Source organism: Acinonyx jubatus, chromosome C2 (assembly GCF_027475565.1).
Source record: "Acinonyx jubatus isolate Ajub_Pintada_27869175 chromosome C2, VMU_Ajub_asm_v1.0, whole genome shotgun sequence".
NCBI classification, from domain to species: Eukaryota; Metazoa; Chordata; class Mammalia; order Carnivora; family Felidae; genus Acinonyx; species Acinonyx jubatus.
In genome coordinates, this window is record NC_069384.1 from 15,914,484 (window position 1) to 15,938,863 (window position 24,380).

General features: G+C 39.0%; 1 protein-coding gene and 1 long non-coding RNA gene across 5 annotated transcripts; one reads left to right on the forward strand and one right to left on the reverse strand.

The window, feature by feature from the left end:
- Positions 1-3,049: 3,049 nt before the first annotated feature.
- On the reverse strand, positions 3,050-24,179 carry N6AMT1 (N-6 adenine-specific DNA methyltransferase 1). 4 transcript variants are annotated; one of them, XM_027041760.2, is made up of 8 exons: positions 24,008-24,179; positions 21,966-22,052; positions 20,383-20,473; positions 19,929-20,027; positions 16,292-16,375; positions 13,347-13,488; positions 12,176-12,296; positions 3,050-4,777 (listed from the first exon to the last, which is right to left on the reverse strand). In XM_027041760.2, the coding sequence occupies exons 1-7, from the start codon at positions 24,139-24,141 to the stop codon at positions 12,178-12,180; spliced, it is 756 nt and encodes a 251-aa protein (XP_026897561.1). In that variant the 5' UTR covers positions 24,142-24,179; the 3' UTR covers positions 3,050-4,777; positions 12,176-12,177. The 4 variants fall into 4 exon arrangements, with proteins under 4 accessions (XP_026897561.1, XP_053076629.1, XP_026897560.1 ...); XM_053220654.1 differs by lacking the exon at positions 3,050-4,777 and adding an exon at positions 5,170-6,161; XM_027041759.2 differs by lacking the exon at positions 3,050-4,777 and having other exon boundaries at positions 11,553-12,296.
- LOC128315126 (uncharacterized) lies at positions 6,121-10,612 on the forward strand. The gene is made up of 2 exons (XR_008297573.1): positions 6,121-9,131; positions 10,467-10,612. It is a non-coding gene; the product is annotated as an uncharacterized LOC128315126 (long non-coding RNA).
- Positions 24,180-24,380: the final 201 nt, after the last annotated feature.

The following is a 24,380-nucleotide window of genomic DNA, read 5'->3' on the forward strand; positions in this document are numbered from 1 at the left end:
TTTATTTTGTCAAATGCTATTTCTGCATCGATTGACAGGATCATATGGTTCTTATCTTTCATTAATGTGATGTATCACACTGATTGATTTGCGAACACTGAACCAGTCCTGCAGCCCAGGAATAAATCCCACTTGATCATGGTGAATAATTCTTTTTATATGCTGTTGAATTCAATTTGGTAGTATCTTGTTGAGAATTTTTGCATCCATATTCATCAGGGATATTGGCCTGTAGTTCTCTTTTTTTTGGGTCTCTGTCTGGTTTGGGAATCAAAGTAATGCTGGCTTCATAGAATGAGTCTGGAAGTTTTCCTTCCCTTTCTATTTTTTTGGAACATCTTGAGAAGGATAGGTATTATCTCTGCTTTAAATGTCTGGTAGAATTCCCCAGGAAAGCCATCTGGTCTTGGACTCTTATTTGTTGGGAGATTTTTGATAACTGATTCAATTTCTTCACTGGTTATGGGTCTGTTCAAATTTTCTATTTCTTCCTGTTGGAGTTTTAGAAGTGAGTGGGTGCTTAGGAATTTGTCCATTTCTTCCAGGTATTCCAGTTTGTGACATATAATTTTTCATAGTATTTCCTGATAATTTCTTGTATTTCTGAGGGATTGGTTGTATTAATTCCATTTTCATTCATGATTTTATCTATTTGGGTCCTCTCCCTTTTCTTTTTGAGAAGCCTGTCTAGAGGTTTATCAATTTTGTTTATTTTTTCAACAAACCAACTCTTGGTTTCATTGATCTGCTCTACAGTTTTTCCAGATTCTATATTGTTTATTCCTGCTCTGATCTTTATTATTTCTCTTCTTCTGCTGGGTTTGGGGTGTCTTTGCTGTTCTGCTTCTATTTCCTTTAGGTGTGCTATTAGATTTTGTATTTGGGATTTTTCATGTTTTTTGAGATAGGCCTGGATTGCAATGTATTTTCCTCTCAGGAATGCCTTCGCTGCATCCCAAAGCGTTTGGATTGTTGTATTTTCATTTTCATTTGTTTGCATATATTTTTAAATTTCTTCTCTAATTGCCTGGTTGACCCATTCATTCGTTAGTAGGATGTTCTTTAATCTCCGTGCTTTTGGAGGTTTTCCAGACTTTTTCCTGTGGTTGATTTCAATTTTCATAGTATTGTGATCTGAAAGTGTGCATGGTATGATCTCAATTCTTTTATACTTATGAAGGGCTGTTTTGTGACCCAGTAAGTGATCTATCTTGGAGAATGTTCCATGTGCACTCAAGAAGAAAGTATATTCCGTTGCTTTGGGATGCAGCATTCTAAATATATCTGTCAAGTCCATCTGATCCAATGTATCATTCAGGGCCCTTGTTTCTTTATTCTCTGTCTAGATGTTCTATCCATTGTTGTAAGTGGAATATTAAAGTCCCCTGCAATTACTACATTCTTATCAATAAGGTTGCTTATGTTTATGATTAATTGTTTTATATATTTGTGTGTTTCTGAATTTGGTGTATAGACATTTTATAATTGTTAGCACTTCCTGATGGATAGACCCTGTAATTATTATATAATGCCCTTCTTCATCTCTTGTTACAGTCTTTAATTTAAAGTCTAGTTTGTCTGATATAAGTATGGCTACTCCAGCTTTCTTTTGACTTTCACTAGCATGATAGATAGTTCTCCATCCCCTCACTTTCAATCTGAAGGTGTCCTCAGGTCTAAAATGAGTCTTTTGTAGACAGCAAATAGATGGGTCTTGGTGTTTTTTTTATCCATTTGGATACCTATGTCTTTTGGTTGGAGCATTTAGTCCATTTACATTCAGTGTTATTATTGAAAGATATGGGTTTAGGGTCATTGTGTTGTCTGTAGGTTTCATCCTTGTAGAGATGTCTCTGGTCCTTTGCGGTCCTTGCAACATTTCACTCACAGAGTCCCCCTTAGGATCTCTTGTAGGGCTGGTTTAGTGGTGATGAATTCCTTCAGTTTTTGTTTGTTTGGGAAAACCTTTATCTCTCCTTCTATCCTGAATGACAGACTTGCTGGGTAAAGGATTCTTGGCTGCATGTTTTTCTCTGTTCATCACATTGAAGATTTCCTGCCTTTCCTTTCTGGCCTGCCAAGTTTCAGTAGATAGGTCTGCTACTACCCTTATGTGTCTACCTTTGTATGTTAAGACCTGTTTATTCCTAGCTGCTTTCAGAATTCTATCTTTATCCTTGTATTTTGCCAGTTTCACTATGATATGTTGTGCAGATCGATTCAAGTGACATCTGAAGGGAGTTCTCTGTGCCTCTTGGATTTCAATGCCTGTTTCCTTCCCCAGATCAGGGAAATTCTCAGCTATGATTTGTTCGAGTACACGTTCAACCCCTTTCTCTCTCTCTTCTTTTTCTTCTGGAATTCCTATGATATGCATATTGTTCCGTTTGATTGCATCACTTAGTTCTCTAATTCTCCTCTCATACTCCTGGATTTTTTTCTCTTTTTCTCAGCTTCCTCTTTTTCCATAATTTTATCTTCTAATTCACCTCTTCTCCCCTCTGCCTCTTCAATCCATGCTGTGGCTGCCTCCATTTTATTTTGTACCTCATTGATAGCATTTTTAATTCACCATGACTATTTTTTAGTCCCTTGATCTCTGTAGCAATAAATTCTCGGCAGTCCTCTATGCTTTTTTCAAGCCCAGCAATTCATTTTGTGACTATTACTCTAAATTCTTGTTCTGTTATATTGCTTAAATCGGTTTTGATCAATTTATTAGCTCTCACTACTTCCTGGAATTTCTTTTGAGGAGAATTCTTCCATTTTGTCATTTTGGCTAGTTTTCTGTCCCTTACACGTTTTAAAAGCTTGTTGTGTGCTCTGCACCTGTGAGCACTGCTATATTAAAGGAAGGTCATACACTGTCCTGGGCCTGGCCCTTCAGGAGGTGTTTTCTCGGGGATTGTTACTTGCTCTCTGTTGTGACTTTGGTTATTTTATTACCCTACTCGTAGTGATATTTTGGGCCCTCCACCGGATGTGCTTTGATTTGTTCCTTGGAGTATCCCTGTAAAGGAAAACAGATAGACAAATAGGAGACAAAAACATGCAAACACACAAACAAATAACACAAACAAACAAATAAACAAAAACAAAAACCTAAAGACTAAAAACAAAAAACCCCCAAACACCGACTACAAGTAAAGAAGAGGGTGGAGGCGGTGCTGATGGAAGAGAACATACAAAGAGAGAAATGACAGGAGCGGGGGACAAAAGAAAAAATAAACATTGACTAGGCAGAGAGACTAAAAGGCTTAATCCAGAGAGAGAGAAAGGAAAATAAAGAAGGAGGCGGGGAAAACGAAACGAAGATACAGTTACCCAGACGGAGAAACTCTACCGCTTGATTATTCCAGAGAGAAAGGCGCGTAAAGAAGGAGGTGTAGAACATGTGTCAAGACAACGGATTAAATATGTCTGTTTAGACAGACCAATAACCAGAGTAACCAGCCTAGGGGAGGGAAGAGGTAAGGAGGAGAAATGGGCGGGTGGGTGGGGGAGAATATATCTGTATATCCAGAAGTGACCTAGAGTTAATCCAGGCAATGCTGCATGGCTGGTCTGGTCGGGAGGAGGTGTCCGCAGTGTCGGTGCCCCTCGGGTGGGTAAGCAGTTACCCAGTGCAAGGCGGCGTGGTTTGGCGTATTCTGAACCCACCGCTACTGTGGGTCCGGGAGTGATCCCTGAGGCCCCGCCTTGGTCGTGGTGGGGGGTGGGGTGGGGGTGGGGTGGGGAATGGAATGGTGATCCCCAGTCTCTTCTCCGTGGAGCCCACCCGGTGGACTCCGTTTGACTCATCCTCACTGTGCGGCGGGCACAGACGGGGAGGTCCTTCTCGCTTGGCCGACTCCCCTGACCCCGCACTTGGCTACGATTCAAAGTCCCGCTCCGTGCGCTCTGACGCTGGGAAAGCGCCTCTCAGTGCAGCGATGTGTGGCCCCGGCTGGCTTTGTCTGTGCCGCCACACTTCTGGGAGGACCGATTTCTCCTACTGCGGACTCAGAGCCGCTGCCCCCGTGAGCCCCCAGGGTGGCAGACGCAGGCAGTTCTGTGCTATCGCGCAGCCCTCCAGGGAGGGAACCGCTTTCTCCAGCTGCGGACTGAGCCCCTGACCTACCACCGCACCCAGGCCCGGCTCCCCTCCTCCCCAGGTGCGTGAACAGGGAGCCGGCCCCAGTCCGAAGAAAGCCCCCCAGTTAGAGATGGGATCCCTCTCAGCCTCAGTCCGAGGTCTCTCTCCTGGCCAGATAGGGTCCTGCACTTTCCCAGCCACTGTTTCTCTTCTTCCCTTTGTCTCTCTGCAAAGGGGGTCCCTCCGCTCCATGCCCACGCAGCCTTTTTTATCTCCCCCGGTTCGCAGTTACCCACCTAAACTTTTTTCCAGCTTCCCCATTTTCTTCCTAGTAGATTCAGTCTCTTTTCCTCCCAGACTCTGGTGTTCAGAGTCCTTTGGCTTCTACACTTCTTTGTTTGAGAACATAGGAAGCATGGATTTCCCCTACTTCTCCACCATGTTGGCCCCTCCTTACCTTAATGTCCTCTTAACTGGATTACATCTGCAGAGTCCCTCTTTCCAAATAAGATCGCACTGATAGGTTCTGGTTGGACATGAATTGGGAGCGGGGCGGGGGTGAGGGGTGGTGAGAACTATCCAACCCAGTACAGTGAACTATTAATGTAGCTATCTCACCTTGTGGGTTTGTCTGATGTATCTTCCTCCATCCCTCTATTTCCAGTCTTAAAATGTACTTACACTTCAAGTCTTTTATCATCACTATAATTGAAATTAAAAAAAAATCAATCATAATATCTATTTATATAGCTTACTTCCATTATTTGGATAATGGAGGTATTCTAAATTATATCACTTTATCTTTTTTTTTTCTTTAAAGATTTTATTTTCAAGTAATCTCTGCACCCAAGATGGGGCTCGAACTCACAACCCTGAGATCAAGAGTTGCATGCTGTACTGCCTGAGCCAGCCAGGCACCCCCTATCACTTTACCTTTGGATTTGCCCCCTTTTCTAATTTGTTTTAATTAGGCTTTTTGCTTTCTAATTTGCTGCTTACCTGTCCTGTTTCTACTATTTTCATAGTTGCCCTTGAACTCTGACCATACTATATTGGTTTCCTAGGGTTACTGGAACAAATTACCACAACTTCAGTGATTTAGAACAACAGATATTTACTCTCTCACATTTCTGGAGGCCAGAAGTCTGAAATGGGTTTCTCTGGTCCAAGACCAAGGTGTCAGCAGGGCCTGACTCCCTTGGGAGGCTCTAGGGGAGAATCATTTCCTTGCCTTTTTTAGCTTCTAGAGCTCATTCCTTGCATTCCTTGGCTTGTGGTCCCTTGCTCCTTCTTCAAAGTCAGCAGCATGATCATAATACCCTCTCCTCTTTTGATTTAAAACCTCCCTCTTCCTGTCTTTTATAAGACACTTGTGATTCTACTCAGGGCCCATCTGGATAATCTAGGGTAATCTCCCCATCTCAAAATCCTTAATCATATCTGTGAAGTTCCTTTTGCCATATAAGGTAACATTCACAGGGCTCTAGGGATTAGAACATGGATATCTTGGGGGCTATTATTCAGCCTACCACACATGCATATCAAAATTAAGTCATATCTTTACCTCCTGAACAATAATACAAAGAGGACTTAGAATACTTTCACCCTTAACAAATGCCCTAGTTAATTTATATGCAACTGTTTTCAGTATTTTAGTTATTATTTTCAAACCACAGAAACCACACTATAATTATTAGTAGTATTTTATATAATGTTTGTTTGCATTTATATACATATTTTCCATTTTATTTGTCATCAGTAATTCTTCCATTTGAGACTTTTGGGATGTTTTTCCTTTCTCCTGATATACGTCTTTTAAAAGTTTCTTTATTGTAGATCTCTTGTTAGTAAACTCTGTCATTTTTATCTGTAAATATTACTTTTAAAAACCATTCATTTGTGGGGCACTTGGGTGGCTCAGTCAGTTAAGTGTCTGACTCTTAGTTCTGGTTCAGGTCATGACCCCAGAGTCGTGGGATCCAGCCCCCCCCCCCCAACCCCCCATTGGGTTTTGTGATGACAGCACCAGCCTGCTTGAGATTCTCTCTCTCCTTCAGTCTCTCTCCCCCGCTTGTGTGTACTCTCTCTAAAAACAAAACAAAAAACAGCAACAACAAAACTAAACCTTCATTTATGCAAGTTTTGTTGGAACAAAATAGATAGACTGTTAGTCCCAACACTTTGAGGATGTTATCCCACTAGCCTCCGGCTTTCATTTGTTGTGAGGATGTTCAAGAGATCTGTTGTTACTTTATAGTTTCTTTGTAGCAGTGTTGGCAAACATATTAAAGGGACACATAGTAAATACTTTGTGGTTTGTGGGCCATATGGTTTCTGGGGTCTAAGCTGTAAATACTCAATTCTGTCACTAGAGGCCAAAGCAGCCCCACCCAACACATAAGTGAACTGGCATGGCTGTGTTCTAACATCTTAGTGATGAAAACGTTTGCCAGCCCCTGCTGGAGAGTGAGTTATACCTTTCCTTTGATTAAAGCCTTTTTTTTTAATGTTAATTTTTTATTTTTGAGAGAGAGAAACAGAGAGAGAGAGAGAGAAACAGCATGCAAGCAGGGGAGGGGCAAGGAGAGACGGAGACACAGAATCTGAAGCAGTCTCCAGGCTCTGAGCTGTCAGCACAGAGCCCAACTCAGGGCTCGAACTCATGAACCACGAGATTATGACCTAAGCCGAAATCGGACACTTTACCAACTGAGCTATCCAGGCATCCATCCCTCCTTGATTGCCTTTTAAGAGCTCTTTGCCTTTGATGTTTTGAAATGTCACTGCTATATGTCTAGCATATTTTCTTTTTGTTTGTGCTTCTAGAATCTATCTTCTTTTTTAAAAGTCAATTCTGGAAAAATATTACCCATGATCTTTCCAAATATTGCCTTTCTTACATACTTTTCAGGACTCTTGTTTTGCCAGACCTTTTCATTCTATCCTTCATAATCATTATTGCTCCTTCATATTTTCCTTTGGTCTCTGTGGGTGGCACTATATGAATTTTTCTCCAGTTCACTAATTCTATTTTTAGCTATTTATCCCTATTTATCCTGTCCATGGTGGGTTTTGATTTTAGGAATTCTGCTTCTCATTTTTAGAAAGTAACTTCTGGAAAAACTGTTCTTATTTAAGATAAGATAAACTTGTTGGTATATATTTATCAGAAAATGCAAACACATGTGTACTGGAAGATACAAATGTGGTCACAACAGAAAAAAAGTAGAAGGAATCCAAATGTTCAACAGTAGAATAAATTTTGATATAGTCATATGATAGAAATAATAAGGATGAATATACAAAAAAATGAAAATGAACAAATCATTGCCATAGACAACTGCATAGAAGAATCTCATAAAAACACTATTGAGTGAAAGAATTCATGACTCATGGACATAGGTTCAAAGGAGGAAGACCTAATCTATAGTATAAGGAACGTAACAGAATTCTAAGATGGCCTGCAAGGTTCACTCCCACTGCTGTACATGCACTGTGTTATCCCCACGCTCTGACTGTGGGTAGGACTTGTGGATACGACTTGATTTCTCCCGTCATTACATTACATTAAATGGCAATGGCAAAAAATTTTTGCAGTTGTAATTAAGGTCCCTCAACAGTGGAGTCTGAATTAATTAATTAAAAGGAACATTGGAGTGCCTGGGTGGCTCAGTCGGTTAAGCATCTGACTTCAGCTCAGGTCATGATCTTGCGGTTCGTGGGTTTAAGCCCCACGTGCGGCTCTGTGCTGACAGCTCAGAGCCTGGAGCCTAATTCAGATTCTCTGTCTCCCTATCTCCCTGCCCTTCCTCCACTCATGCTCTGTCTCTTGCTCTCTTAAAAATAAACATAAAAAAAAATAAAAGGGGGGTGCCTGGGTGGCTCAGTCAGTTGAATGTCCGACTCTGGCTCAGATCGTGATCTCACAGTTCATGAGTTTGAGCTCCGCATCGGGCTCTGTGCTGATAGCTCAGAGCCTGGAGCCTGTTTTGGATTCTGTGCCTCCCTCTCTGCACCCACCCACTGCCCTCCATGCTCTTTCTCAAAATTAAATAAACATAAAAAATTTTTAAAAAAATAAAAGGAAGATTATATTGGGTGAACTTGTCCTATCCAGGTGAGCCCTTTAAAAGGGCCTCTAGGCCCTCATGTAGTTTTGAAGGTAGAGAAATTCTACTGCTGGCCGTAAAGAAGTAGCCATTTTGTGAACTGTGGAGGTGATTATGGTACAAAGATCTGAGAGAAGCCTGTAGGTGAGAATTGTCCCTAGCAGACAGCCAGAAAACAGCAGCTTTAGTCCTATAACCACCTGAAAAAGGACCTTGAGCCCTGGATGAGATCATAGCCAGGACCAACACCTTTACTACAGCCTGGAGAGATTCTAAGCAGTGAATCCGGCTCACTATACCCACAGCCCTGACCCAAAGATACTGGGAGACAACACATTTGTGTTGTTTGACACCAACACCGGTAAAGTTACAGTCGTCAGCTACGCAGAAATAAACTAACACAAGAAGCCAGACGATGGTTTCCCTTGGGGAAATCTCCCATTCATGACTGGGAATGAAATCTGCTGTAGCTTCTGGAATGCTGGTGATGTTCTGTTTCTTGATTTGGGTGTAGTATGAGTGGATGTTGACTCTATAAAAATCCATCGAACTAGACACAACATATACAGTCCATAAGGTGTGGTCCACCTCAATACAAAGTTTACATAAAAAGAAAAATGAAAACAGATGGACATAGACATTGGTATGTTTTGTGTTATTTTATATGTAAAGTAATTTTAGTGCATGTATGAATCAACTACACATAGGATGATTTACATTTATTCATAAGGGTTCCTAACATGGCTGTATTTCTCTTCATCTGTTCCTGAGTCATTTCAGTCCTGTCCTAATTTTTCTCTTTTTTCAGTCCTGTCTCAATTTGTATTTCTTTTTCTCCCCAGAAAAAGGAATGAGGGAAAGTATGAGGGAAAAAGAAAAAAAAAAAGAACTACAACTAAATTTTGGAATGGAATATTAACAGTTTTAAGATACACTGTGTATTTTTGGTGAGTGTAAATTAACGCTAATGCACTTCCATGTCTCTATTTCTCATTTTTGAAAGTTGACTTCAATTTGTTCTTTCCAAACAGTCTCTTCTTGTGAGCTTTTCTTTGATTATGTTAACTCTTTGAACACGTCAAACATTCCACAATCTGAACGTAACAATTCCACTGTTTATATGCCTTAGGTGTCCAATTCTATTAATTTTTCCTTCTGTTCTCATTGATTGTAGCTTCTCCATGATCAACAGTTTAGATCATTTTAGTTTTTTCACGTTAATGTTGCTGCCTCATATATAGATATGAATTAAATCCTACAGCAGAGGGTAGCACAGACCCAGGGTCTGATTTCTCATAGATTATTACTGTTTTTCTTTTCATTCAAGGTACTAAGTTTTTTTTTGTTGCTTCCCTTGGGCCAAATGATGCGGTTTTACAGGTCCTCTTTTTTCCTGTATTTAACAGCTCTTTTTAACACAAAAAGAGCTGGATTTGCAACTCTCCTCCTGAAGGCTCAGGGCCATGGTTCTTACTGACCACCAGGACGTAGCATCCACTTTTCACACTAGTATTGCTTTCTCTTGTTTGTAGAAATGCAGGTATTTCCCTGTCTTTAATTATTGTATTAGTCTCCTAGTCACCATGACCCTAGGAGAAATGTATTTTCTCACAGTTCTGGAGCCTGGAAGTCCCAGAGCAAAGCACCGGCAGGTTGGGTTTCTTCCGCAGTCTTTCTCCTCAGCTTGCAGACAGCTACCTTCTCACTGCATCTTGTAGGGTTTTGTTCTGTGTCCAAGCACCAACCACCGCCCACCCCGGTGTCTCCATGTCCCTACCGGCCCCCACCCCCTGCCCTGGTGTCTCCATGTCCGGATTTCCTCTTCTTGTAGGAACCCCAGCCAGACTGGATCAGGGCCCATCCTAACAGCCTCATTTAACCGTAATCACCTCTTTAAGGCCCCGTCTCCAAACACAGTCACATTCTGAAGTACTGGGGCCTAGAATGTCAACATGTGAATTTTGGGGAGACACAATTTACTCCATAACAACTATACAAGTGAGGTTTTGGAGTTTTTGAAGTTATTTCTGTGTTTCTAATTTAAGCTGACAGAAGTCCTCTATGCTAATTTTAAAGTATTTCAAACATTATCTGAAAATATTCAAGACCCCACTCCCCAAGCTCACAATAAAGTTCTAAGCTTTTCATAACCTTTTTTTTTTCCCCTGGGATACAAGAGATTGGCTGTAAGATTTCAGATGGCACTATTTCTGGGAAGGAGAACAGATTTTCAGATATTAGATTTAAGTAAATACTAATTTTGGCATCTTTGCTGCTTTCAGCACAAGCAAATGGAAAGAAAGCATCTGGGAATCTGACCTGTGTCTAAGTGCTGCCATACTGGCCTGACCCTTCACTACTGAGCTTCTTTGAACAAGTTATTTAATCTTTCTGAACATCAAAGGTAATTTCACTCCTTCTGTGGATTGTCCTAAGGATTAAATAAGAATGCTATTTAAAACAATAGTTCTAAAATTTGGTGGGCTACCTTAAGTAACAGGGGAAAGCACATTTTAAATGGTACAGGTTTTGGGTCTGCTCAGCAGAGGGTTCCACGGGTCTGTGGTGGGGTTTAGGAATTTATAATCTTAAAAAGCTTCTCCAAGTGATGCTAAACGTAGCCGAATTAAAAATTAATTCTAGATTCTGCTCACTCAGATCCTATAGTCCTGTTCTTTGATTTTGATAAATATTATTTTAAATGGTATAGAAGTTATGGAAGAAGAGGTTCCTAAACTTAGTAAAGGTAATTTGACATTTCCTAAAAGATGCATGTCAGTTTTTAAATTTTGTTTTCATGTTTTTATTTATTTTTGAGAGGCAGAGCCTGAGCAGGGGAGGGGCAGACAGAGAAAAAGAGAGAGAGAGAGAGAGAGAGAGAGACAGAATCCGAAGCAGGCTCCAGGCTCTGAGCTGTCAGCAGAGAGCCCGACGTGGGGCTCGGACACAGGGGCCGTGAGATCATGACCTGAGCCGAAGTCGGGCGCTTATCCGGCTGAGCCACCCAGGCACCCCTTTGTCAGCTTTTAAAAGTGTGATTAACCTAAGAGTTGTGAGTTTGTTTATATACAGCTCTCCTTGATCTAAGAAAAAATGTATAGCAGTTTGCAAGATATATGCAAGAAGAAGATAGAAGTATATGACAAAAGCATAAAAGGTAGGAAAAATCTGACCAGTGAGAAACATGGAGGCTGGAGGCATTCTAAATAATAGAAATAGAATGGAGACAATGAGCAAGTGAAAGTAAATTAAAAAAATTTTTAATAATGAAAACCTTCTTAAAATTATACAAGTAACTGGGGCTGTGCAAATAACCCATAAAAGAGTGAAAGTCCCTCTGTTCCTTCCTGCCATTTCCCTTCTGAGACTTCTTTTTTTTTTTTAAAGAGCATGTGAGCAGGGGGGAAGGGTAGAGGGAGGCAAGAGAATCTCAAGCAGGCTCCAGGCTCAGCATAGAACTCAACATGGGGCTCAACCCCACGACGCTGGGATCATGACCTGAGCCAAAATCAAGAACCAGACTCTCAACCAGCTGAGCCACCCAGGCTCCCCGTGAGACTTACTTATATAGACATATAGACATGCCCTCTCTGTTGGTTTTTTAAAATTATACATACAGGATAATCCTGTTTTGTAATTTGCTCTTTTTCACTTGATGGTACATTATGAACCCCTTCACGTTCAGTGCACACAAACCTAACTCATGTTTAGTGGCTGGATAGGTGACTCACATTCAGGTTTTATATGTAAAATACACATAATATATCTTGGATACGCATTTACTTGCACTTATGCAAAAATTTCCATAGACTTGATACCTGGGTAAAAGGGAATGCTATATCCTTCTACCTTCTTCTATATAACCTGACAATTCTATACTTGTTAACCAAGAAATGACTTCAGTTTCACAACATGCTGAATATATTCCGCTTCTCTCTCTCCATATATTCATACATACATTCAACATCATCAATATTATCAATATACGCACATTCAGCACAATACACGGCACTTGGTGAACTTCAGGACTGAGAGGGCTTCTCGGCCTGCTTGCCTGGAAAGTGCCACAGTCCCTTGTAGACCCTTTGTTGTCATTGTTTTCAAAATTTCTTCTAAAATGAAAATTAAAACAAAAGGTAAAATCCAATTAAAACCATCTGGTGAAGACGGTATGATCACTAAACAGTTTAATAAGATGATAAAGACAGACAATGATTTACAAGGTCTACTCATCTGCGAAAACAATGTATTCCAAGTAAATTTCTATTAAAATGGACTTGAGTCAGATGGGAGCACTCTGTATTTTCAAGGTGTCACTGAGAGTCTCAATCAGACTGAAAGGCCCTGCCCTGCCGTGGAAGCTACTCCGAACTCAACAGAAATATGAACTACACTTGTCATTACAGCAAGTGATTTGTTCAGCTGCTTGGCTCCAATCTTGGCCTCACACGCTTCCTCTGGGATGAAAAAAGTCAGTGAAGGTGGGCAAATGTATAGTGACAGTACACAGTGGAAGGAAGTAGCTTATATCTTTTGGGCACATTGAAAAAAGCAACATCTTCCCTTTTGTAAATAAATAATACTAAAGACTGAGTTAAGAAAATGGAGCTACAAACAAACTGAAACAAAACTTAGTCATCATGATGTGATTTAAGGGGCTGAGAACATAAGGTAAAGATAAACTTGTGTACAGAAAGAGAAGAAGGACTCAGGTCAGTTTACTTACACAGTAATCTAACCAAGATCTCAACATCCATACCATGAGATAGCTTTCATGATGGAACTTCACCTGAACTGAACATTATGTAGCTAGCGCAACTTGTCAAGGGCATGAAGATTACAAGGGGGAGACAAAATTCAAAATATTCAGGATGAGGTGTTAAAAGAAGAAATTACAGATTTTGTGTCTGAATATTAATTTATTAATTGGGGGGAAAATGGCGCCCCCCCTTAAAAAAAAACAACAGTACTTTCTAAAACCAAGAAAAACTATGTCTTAAAAATCTCTCTCTTCTTTCAAGAGGAATGTTATGTTTGTATGAGCTGTTGTCAGTGATTATATCGACAATATTTCAGGCTACTTTATAAATTATACTCTTTAACATGATTAAATTACGATTTCAGCAAAGTCAGTGGTTAAAAGATAAATTGGTCTGTATTACCTGGATTGTTTTCTTTAATGGTAACTAAATAGAATAATCCTCTTGGTGACAGAAGATCTGCAGCCAGTGGGAAGAACCTGTCCATGACTTCTCGACCATTTCTGCCACCGGCCCAAGCAGCCTCGACTCCGTGACTTCCCACCTGTGGGCATTTAAAAAAGACTTTTGTATCTATTCATTTAGAATCATTTAGAGTCACAAACAGTTACATTTAGAATCACAAACAGAATCTTTTTGACAAGGAACATTTACCAAACAAGCACTGTATACACTTTGTATTTTACTGCTGTCCAGGAGGCAGTAAAGTTGAATCTGAGCCCCACCATTTCCTAGCCATGTGATCTTATGTGAATCTGTAATTTTTATGAGTTTCCTCCCTTATCTATAAAACCAGGAAAACAATAGTTTCAACAGTAAAATTATAAAAATTATTTTTTTTCCATTTTTAGGAATAACTGAAGAAATATATTTAAAGTTTGAAAACAGGGCCCTGTACATATCAAGTGCTTAGTAATAGCTGTTACTATTTCTGCAATGCTTATGTTGATAGACATAGGTAATTCTTGTACTTAACATAGAACAATCAGGAAGAAACTAAAAGAGAGATCCTATATTATAAAATATCTACTTTGCAGGAAGTTAGTTTCAAAATGCCCCACTGCATCTGGCTCTTTTCTAGATTAAAGTATGAATCGTATAGACCTTTTTTAAGGAATCCATTTGATATATAAAGGCTCACCAAAGCATTTTCTTCCTGTAACAATCTAATTCTACTGTAGAAGCAAAACCCGTGAGAGCTCATACAGTATTAAAAATCTTTAGATTCTTATTGTATATGGTTTCAAAACTAAAGAATTCAAAAAATATTTTAACCCTATTATTTTCTTTCCATATCTATAGTTTAAATTAATTGTATAAATCATGCCTGTTGCTTTTATTCATATAAAATGGCATGTTTCTCCATTAAAATAAATTTCTTTATGCCTGTAACTATATACATATATTATTTTGTAAATAAGGGAAATATGTTCATACACCTGCCTTAGAAAGAACTGCACTTTCCCCTTTTACTGTTTTGCTGGTCTGTTCCTCCCTCATCTTATACACACACATTTTTCCTTTTTGTCCATGTTTTACAAAGACAGGATTATGTTCTACATTCTTGCACCATATCTTGCTTTTGTCAATCATCAACACTTTATGGAGAGCTCTTCATGTGATCAGGTATGGTTCTAATTTACTCTTTTAATGGCTGTCTATGATTTTATAATGGAAAAGTTACCATATCTTAATGTAGCTATTGATGGGCAGCCAAAGTGTTCATTTACTGACTTTTTTTTGTATCTAATTTAAATTATTCCCATATCTACCATACACTTCTCAATACAATTTCCACAAAGTTAATCATATTGGGAAATTTATCAGTTCCTTCCTCCTGGAGATGTCCCCTTCCTGGCATTCCTAGAATCACCTCTTTTTCTGGGGCTCGTGTGTTCCTCTTCCTTGGTTTACCCCCTTATTTTGGTGGAGCCCATTCCCTGGACGTTTTATCAGGTAAAGTGGTCTGTGGACAGAGTGCATGGTGAATGACAGGTTGTGCCAAGCCTGTCTCCTGTCATTCTCTTCCAGAATGGACCAGGATCTCTCTGTGCTAGACCCTGTTCATACGCCTCCCCAGGATGCTCAGCCAGGTGTATCTGCTTGCATTAGAAATGCTCCTACAGGAAGGTCTCCTGGCACCAGGCACATTCTTAAGGCCACAAAGGGAGGGTTTCCACCTTTACAAGGAGGAGTCATGTTTGGTGGTCTGCTGTTTGCCTGCTACATGAGCCTTGCCAGACCTGCTCCTGTTCCTTCAGAGCTCACAGGTACAAGCCAGAGGTTCCTAACCTCGTGTCTCTAGATATACTATTAAGCATAGCCAAAATTTTTTATAGACACAAACTTAACTATTATTTTTATACCTCCTGGATCTAACCTCTAAGTCTCTTATCTTTTACTTTCATGATTTCCTTCTTTTTATCTTCATGCTCTATGTACTTAAATCTTTCATCTGGTTTCCAGAACACTAATTCAGGTCTTCACGGAGACCATATTCTCTTTTAATTCCTTTCCTAAGGTTTTATTTTGTAAAATATGTTTTTAGGCTCCAGGAGATCTTCATTGTGCTGCACTGTGATTCTGCTCCCCAGCTAACAGCTCAGCTCATGGGAATTATGACACTAGCTCTCTCTGTTGGGACTGCAAAATAGCCCAAGGTGCTGTCTACACTCGATTATCTGTATGTCCCAGCAGCTGTAAGGCTCAGGAGAAGCAAGTACGTAGCTCAGTCATGGGAATGTGGAAGAAAGGAAGCCTGTTTGCATCCCCATGTTTCCAGAATCTCCTCTGCATTCACAGTCCTGCCAGAAATTTGTAGACCATGATTTAGTTAAGCTAGCCTTAGTCCAATACTAAACTTTGTCTGCCTTGACCATTCGCTCTTTAAATTGGGAAATGGTTGATTTACCTCTTCATTATTGAAGATTTTCCAAATCATCTGTTCCAAGATGATTTCTTTTCCCTACCTGAAATAAGAATCCTCCCCCACCACCTGTGAAAGGAGGAAAACTGAGACTTTCAGCAATAATTACTATATGAATTTAAGGATGATTAGAAATGCTCTTTTGCAAATTTGCCATTTGTGATAAAAGACACACATGAGCAAATTTAAACACACGGCCTGATTTCAATGGGAATTTTAAGGATGAATATGGGTCACTATATTTCATTAGTTCTAGATTCCTTTCCTACGTCTCCCGACATACTCAATTATTGACAATTGTGAGTAATATCAGAGCAGTCTGTGTTAATCAGCAGTTGACTAATGTCATAATGAAGTTCATTTGATTTTATAAAGAAAATAGCTGAAAACATTAATAATTAAATTTTGTTCCACGTCTTACCTCTTCAGGTGGAGTCACTACATAGGGGGGATTAAACACCAGAAGATCAACTTTTTCCTTCAATCTTGGTAGCAAGCCTTTGACCTAAATGTTCAATAGTCAGAATGTTAAGCTGGACTCGGAATTAAAACAGATAAATAAATGTATCTTTAAAAATACTCTCCTCCCATGTAGAGAAAAATGTGTGAGAGGGCCAAAAATGTAGACAGAGATAGAGATAAATATTTTTACATTTTCATTCAGGCATATAAAGATTATATGCATTTACCTAAAAATATGAAATTAAACTATTTATCAGAATGAACAGAAAATGTTCAAGAAAGCCTGTTTTTCAACAGCTAATGCTTACACACTGGGTTCACTTTTAGAAGATTAAATAAGAAAGCGAGCATTCCTATGTTCTACATAGATATGCACACACTTTAAGGCTATAGCTGTAACTTAAACATTTTCTATCATCGAGGTCTAATGTATTATACATACATATATATGTGTGTGTGTGTATATATATATATATATATATATATATATATATATATATATATTTACTTTCTACTTCTTTAATGACTCATAAATGTATTGGCTGGAACAATTAGAGACCAAAGAAAGGACTGAAAAGAGTGGAAGAGACACTGAAAACATTAATTGTTTGGCATTTTGTAAATCTTTAAACTGGGTTCCAATTTTCTGTGAAACCACAATAAAAATGTCTTTTTTTTTTTTTAAATAAAAATGTCTTTTTAGGGTATTTTTCAGGGTAAGATGTGATTTAAAGTCTTCTTCCTTTGATTCCTCTGATGATTGAATTAAGTAAGTATTTTAAAAAAATCATGTCTGGTCATGTCACCCTGCACCTTCACAGGCACAGTAAAGTGAAAACATGGTATCTGGGTGGGTTCTCACCTCTAAAGCCATTTCCTTCAATTATCACTTTGTACAGACTCTCACCCCTGACTTCTGAGGTTGTTTCTTGAGATGGAATAGCTGAGGTACTTCACAGCAGTGTCCAAAGTGTTAGCTCTCTTATTAACATTCTTGCAATTTCCCCATTTATGCACACGCACTTACCATTTTTTACTATTTTTCTTTAAATGGGCTTTTTTTTGTTGTTAAATAAATTTGCTGTAAAGGGAAATCACTATTACTTTCTGGAAATAGAAATGACTACAAGGATAAATGAGATAAGAATTAAAAAAAAAGTTACAGTTAATCATTACTGTTGCCAGGCTGAGAGTGACCCAAGCCATCTGTCTCTATTAGAGAGACATCTGTAAGTGTTTAAAAGGTGTTAAATAACAACAACAAACTGAGACCTTCTCCTGGATGTAATCACAATGGCTGAAAGAGAATTAAAGAGGAAACAGCTTTGACATTATATGATTCACAGTTATTTAAAACTCAGCCATTCCTTCTAATGTTGGGCACATCACTGGCCTATTATTTACATACATTATGAAACACTGCCTTAGAGCTTCCATTTTACCCTGTTTCTAAAAGAAATACTACTTTTATCATTTTTAAGCCTGTTAACTATGTAGTTCAAAGAGAATACTGGAACACTGTCTTTGAGGAGATGTTGTAAGGTAACTTTTTTTTCTCTATTCTTTTCAAAAGAGAAAAGTGCCATTTTTGAGGAAAGTAATGAAGATGCATCCTTGTCTGCAAGTAGAAGATGACTAAGGTTAATCTGCTGTTCCCTTTAGGAGCAACACTGGAGAGTGAGGAAATACAGCTGAAACAGCCGAGAGCTTTATTTTCAATTCCATAAAGAAATTAAGCTTCTCACATTGTAAAAAGAAGTCCGGAAGGTAATTTTCCAGAAATGTTCAGTAAGGAAACTAGAAAAGAATTTGCTTTGCAATTGTTTACAATGGCCCTGAGGTACTATATACTAATAATCATTGCAGTACTGGATTTTAAATAAAGGAAAAAACTGATGGATTTAAATAAAGGAAACAACATGGAAAATAATGTAGTTTAAAAGAAAATGGATTTAAATGAGAAAATTACTGATGTAAAGTCTAATCACAGGCATCCCTCACGCACTTATATTCAGCTTTTGTGTGGTCTCAGAGCATTAGAACAGATCCAAGAACTGGGAAGTAAGTAAAGAGGCCTCTGACAAGAAGTTTTAAATCCGTATAGCAAAACATGTGGTATTTATTCATGAGAGGTACTTGTTCAGAGCCCCTGAACTCTTAGTTTAAATACAAGTCTAACTAAATCACTTGTTTGGTATTCTAGCACAGAGCACATGAAGAGAGAGAGGAAATGCCACTAACAGGTAGCAGTAAAATAAGACAGCATAAAGCAGGTAAAAGGAGAAGATAAGGAGGAGAGGAAATAAGAACTCAAATCTCTGCAGGCTATAGCCCCTCAGCGTGAAGGCAGAAACACCTGAATAAGCCTCTTTATCACAGCACAGGATGATAAATGATGTGCATATTAACGGCCCTGAGTCAGTAAAAGGTAGTTATGTTTAGTTTGTTTTAGGAATGTAAGGAAAGGCATATGATGTATTTGAAAAAGTCTTTCTTCTAAAACTAAAAAAAGAAACAAAGCAAAAGTACTACTTTGTAAACAGGTAAGCTTAGTTACCCAAAACAATGATTTTATTGTGATAATCTATGCCTAGTGTTCTGAATATAAACAAACGTAGAGTTTTGTATATTGATCATAATACCTATGTTCATGCTCACCTCTTCTTTCTTTGCCACACGTCAGCATGAAGAGCTGACTCCGAAATGGGCTACCACGAGCCATGTCCTGAAAGTTGTGAGACACCTACATTTAGATTCCCAAGATCTGGATTTAAATTCTGGATTTATCGGGGTGCCTGGGTGGCTCAGTCGGTTGAGCATCCAACTTCAGCTCAGGTCATGATCTCGCGGTCTGTGAGTTCGAGCCCGGCATCAGTCTCTGTGCTGACGGCCCAGAGCCTGGAGCCTACTTCGGATTCTGTGTCTCCCTCTCTCTCTGCTCTTCCCCAACTCATGCTCTCTCTCTCTCAAAAATAAATAAAGCTTAAAAAAAAAAACACTTTTGGAGCACCTGGGTGGCTCAGTCGGTTAAGCGTCCGACTTCGGCTCAGGTCATGATCTCACAGTCCGTGAGTTCAAGCCCCGCGTCGGGCTCTGTGCTGACAGCTCAAAGCCTGGAGCCTGCTTCAGATTCTGTGTCTCCCTCTCTCTCTGACCCTCCCCCATTCATGCTCTGTCTCTCTCTGTCTCAAAAATAAATAAAACATTAAAAAAAAAAAATTAAAAAAAACACTTTTTTTAAAAATTCTGGATTTATCACTTTATTAGTTATGTGACTTTAAAAAATGAATCTCACCTCAGTTTCTACCTCTGTTTAAAAAAAAAGATATTCTGAATTTCTTGTATCTCTAAAGTTTTATTATTATATCAAAAACATATTTAATTATGGACACATTAAAGAAACAAGTTAAAATTTTAAAGGGCAAAACCACCTCAGTGATCCCATGCAAATCACTGGGCCTAAACCAGTCGTCTCCACATTTCAATCCTTCTTGGCCATAGTGAGAGATTGAGAGATGGCATATGACCCAAGTTGATCCAAGCAATACTCATTCTGGGGCTTTTGTCAGACTAACTGAATAGAAAGAGCTTCTTACCATGAGGGGGGTTGGGGGTGGGTGGTGGTGAAGAAGCTGTTTGCTGAGGAATAAGATACAGACACACAAGTATCCTGTTACCATGAAATTAAAGACTACCTAGAAATAGAACCAATAGAGAGAGAAGGTCAGAGCTAAGAAAAAGATGCCTGTCTTATCATTTGAGTTCCTGGAGCCAGCTGTGCCTGAAGCCACCCACTCTTTTTACTTAAGTTTGTACTGGATTCTCTGTCACTTCTATCCAAAAGATGACTGATCCATACAAACCAGTAGAAATTCCCTTTGAACTGTGGACAAGATGGACTGCATCAATCAAGAATTTACTTTGAAAATGATGGGGTATACTATTTAGTGGATTAGAAGTTAATTATGACTCAAGCTTCTTTGACCTAAATCATCTTAACATTATTTGAAAAGGAAATGAACTATTATTAGACAAGGATTAACAGCTTACCAAGTCTGTAATCACTGGCTGAATGTGGACTTTGTTACAGTGTGCTGTTTCCAGAGTACAAGCTGCTGCCTCAGGGTTGATATCAGTGCACCTATAAACAGAAAAGAAAGAAAACTGTATCTTACATCCCGGAGGTACATCTATTACTGAAAAATTTAAAAATGTTCCACTGCTTTTACATAAAGCACATTTAGAAAAAAATGAAAATGATTTAATAATGGTGAATGAAAAGAACAAAGCCTTGTCATATTAATGAAAAAGATTGTTATATTGACATAAATGTGCAAGAGTAGAAAAATACACATGCATACACATCTGAAGGATTATTAAGTTATGAATCCAGGAGCGTCTGTGTGGCTCAGTTGGTTAAGTGTCTGATTTTTTTTTTTTTTTTAATGTTTTATTTATTCTTGAGGGAGAGAGAGACAGAGCATGAGCGGGGATGGGGCACAGAGAGAGGGAGACACAGAATCTGAAGCAGGCTCCAGGCTCTGAGCTGTCAGCACAGAGCCCGACGCGGGGCTCGAACCCACGAACCGTGAGATCATGACCTGAGCCGAAGTCGGATGCTCAGCCGACTGAGCCACCCAGGCGCCCCAAGTGTCTGATTCTTGATACTGGTTCAGGTCATGATCTCATAGTTCGTGAGTTCAAGCCCTATGTCAGGCTCTGCACTGGTAGTGTGGATCCTACTTGAGATTCTCTCTCTCTCTCTCTCTCTCTCTTTCTCTCTCGCTCTGCCCCTCCCCTGCTCTTTCTCTCTCTCAAAATAAGTAAATAAACTTTAATAAATAAAACATCGAGATTGACGATGTAAAAATAAATAAATTATGAATCCAATGAATACTATGCAGCCACCAAAAACGAAATATTTCTTAAGATTAAAAAAGTTTATCTATTTATTTTGAGAGAGCGTGAGAGAGAGAGAGAAAGAGAGAGAGAGAGAGAGAGAGAGAGAAGACAGCAGAGGGGCAGAGAGAGAGGGAGAGAGGGGATCCCAAGCAGGCTCCATGCTTAACCTGACTTGGGGCTCGATCCCATGACCGTGAGATCAGGACCTGAGCTGAAATCAAGAGATGGATGTTCAATCAACTGAGTCACCCAGGTACCCCCCACAAAATGAAATTTAAAAGAAATTTTTGAAAAACATTCATGATACAATATTAAATGAAAAACAGAGAAAATGAGGAAAAAAGAAGGAAACACATTTGGACCATGATAAAATTTTGAAGTAATTTTTATTTTCTTCTTTATAGTTTCCATAGTCTCAAATTTTCTTTAAAAATTTAAGTAGCTTTCATTTTTTTCCAGTAATCAGACTGTTTACCTAAAAAAAATTTCAAATTTAGAAATGACCTAAAATTGTTTTGTTGCTTCTACAATTATGTAGCATGATGGAACAGTTTTGAACATGTAGTTATAATTTTTAGGGAAGAAGAATTTACGATGAGTCCTTACTATACTTAAATAGACCCTTTCAGATATATATTATTTATTTACAAAAATGATTCCATTCAAGTAGTCACACCCCTAGTGAATTTCTTAGCGGAGGATGTGGATAAATTTGATATACTTACACTTACATGTACAAGGCCTGAGGACCTATCAGAGAGGCTAGGAATGCAGATACCACTCCAGACCCTGACCCTACTTCAAGGCATATTTCCACTCTAAAAAAAGCAAAATAAAATAAATATTAGTGTAGTAAGATTAAAATACACATTACAGGAAATTACTCTCATCCTACTTTTAATGTGTATTTCTCCAGCATCATCAGTTGTCTGCAAATATATGGAAATATAAAAAAAAAAAGATAAACATGCTAATTTCTGACAACTGCTTTCTGCATGTTTAGTACTATTTAACTCAAAATTGGGGTGTGTAATTTGAGTTCATAATATAGATGGCTTTCAATTAATTTCTACAAAACATTACATAAAAACTGTGCAATAAAACTGAGGATTGAAAATATTAACATGAAAGACATCAGCCCTTCCCACAAGGAGCTTCTGGTTTAGTATTTCCTAAAATGACAGGGTCAGTTTTATTACAATATTTATTTATGAAAGAGGTTTTCTCTATCATTTAAAAGTACCTAACATTCATAAAATGATCAGCATATCCTAGGGAAAAAAAGTTCCCCCTTTCTACTAACAGATTTAGAGCAGCAAAGAAATTCCATATTTGCACAGCTGTATGCTGAACTGGGAAAATACCAGAGTATCTGGTTTTAGAATATTAACAATAATCTTTAAAATGCTTTTGAATAAATTGTTATATTTTATCCTTCAATTGAATTTATTTCCCTATGATCTTATATATGCATCAAAAGCACCAATTATCTCCATCACAGAAATGGGTTTGATTAGACTTAGGGAGCCTTTCTAGCACCTAACTCCTCAAGTATCCAACAAAAAATGCTAGCTGCTTCTAACTTTTGGAACCGTCCACATCATCTGACAAACCTTTATTATTCTGTGGGAAGGTCTGTTGAATCTTACCAGGCGGCTTTTATTTGAAAATAACTATCATGGTTTCATAAACAATTAGAATTCCAAGACCAGAAGTAATCCCACTTTATAACAAAATCAACTTCTTTCACAGCATACTTTGCAATGCAATTTGTGCTTGTAAATCTTTCTGGGATATCTTGAGACTAAAAGACAAGTTATAAAAACAGTACTTTTCCGTTCTATATTCCAGTAAATCCAAAAGTTCCATCGTTTACAATGAAAAGCTAGTTTAATAAGAGTTGGGACATTTTATATCTGACCAGATTTAAGACAGATAAATAAACACAATATAAATCTTTAAAGCCTAACAGCTGTTTCATCTTGATAAAACCAATTTCAAGTCTTGATCTTTACATAAATCTAATTACTCAAATACCTTTCATTTAAAAAATTACAATATAGGTATTCATTTTTTAATGTTACTTAAAATTTACGGGGGCACTGCAACAAGCCAATTTTAATATTTATAAAGTGCTCTAGGAAAAATTCTATAGGCTGCTAGCTATGTAGCTATTTACATTTCCAACAATTAAATGAAAAATTAAGTTCTGCAGTCCCACTCGCCACATTTCAGGTGTTCGGTAGCCACACGTGGCTAAGAGGCAACTGCTACAGAGCATGCTCTTCAATGCGTTTAAAAATACTTCCCCAAGCCAGTATCTCACTTCATTTCATTTTTGTGCTCTTCCATTGCTCGAGGGTGCTTCTGTGTATTGAGTAAATTAAGTGCCGCACGGCTTTTAACATTTACTAAAAAATGTAGTATTAAGCAATGTTGGTTTTTGGACGTGTTATAATATCGCTGCGCTCGGGGGCTTTGTGTTCTGCATAGTAACAGCTGGCAGGAAAAGATCCATCTTAGCGTGGTAGGGAGCTATGGAGCTCCTGAGACCAAAACAAATGGCAAAAGTAGTCAGATCCCTGGCACGCTCATTACATGTATCTACAGGCAAATCCTTAATAACGGCGTTCTGGTCTCAGTGTTCGCCAAGTGGGCTGACACTGTCTCCTCTCCCGGCAGACAGCGTTGGTCCTTTCCTTGGCCCTCCTTCGCTACCGCCTCTCCAGGACGCCCGAGCCCTCTCCCGCTGGGACCCTCGCCCTCCTCGCACCCCATGAGCTCGGCCGCTGCCGCCTCGAGCGCGTCCAGCAGCAGGAACGTATCCTCCGCCGGCTCGTACACATTGCTGAAGGCGCCCCGGCCCACATGTCCGTGCAGCGGCGTCGGGAGACCCGGCGCCGCCATCTCGCTTCTCTCTCCGTCCCACGCGCATGAGCCAAAATTGCGCGTGCGCAAGCTCGGCAGTGGGGGGAGGGGCTTCGGTGGCGGAGAAGCAAATCGGGGCTTCTTTCTAGCAGTCTCTGTAAATGCTTTTGGAATTTGTAAGTGAACAGTTATATAATCTGCAACTGCTGATATTTGCTTTCTTATTTCGAGTATTTAAATTTGTTTCATTTTATGGATTAGCAGTTGATGCAGGGCAT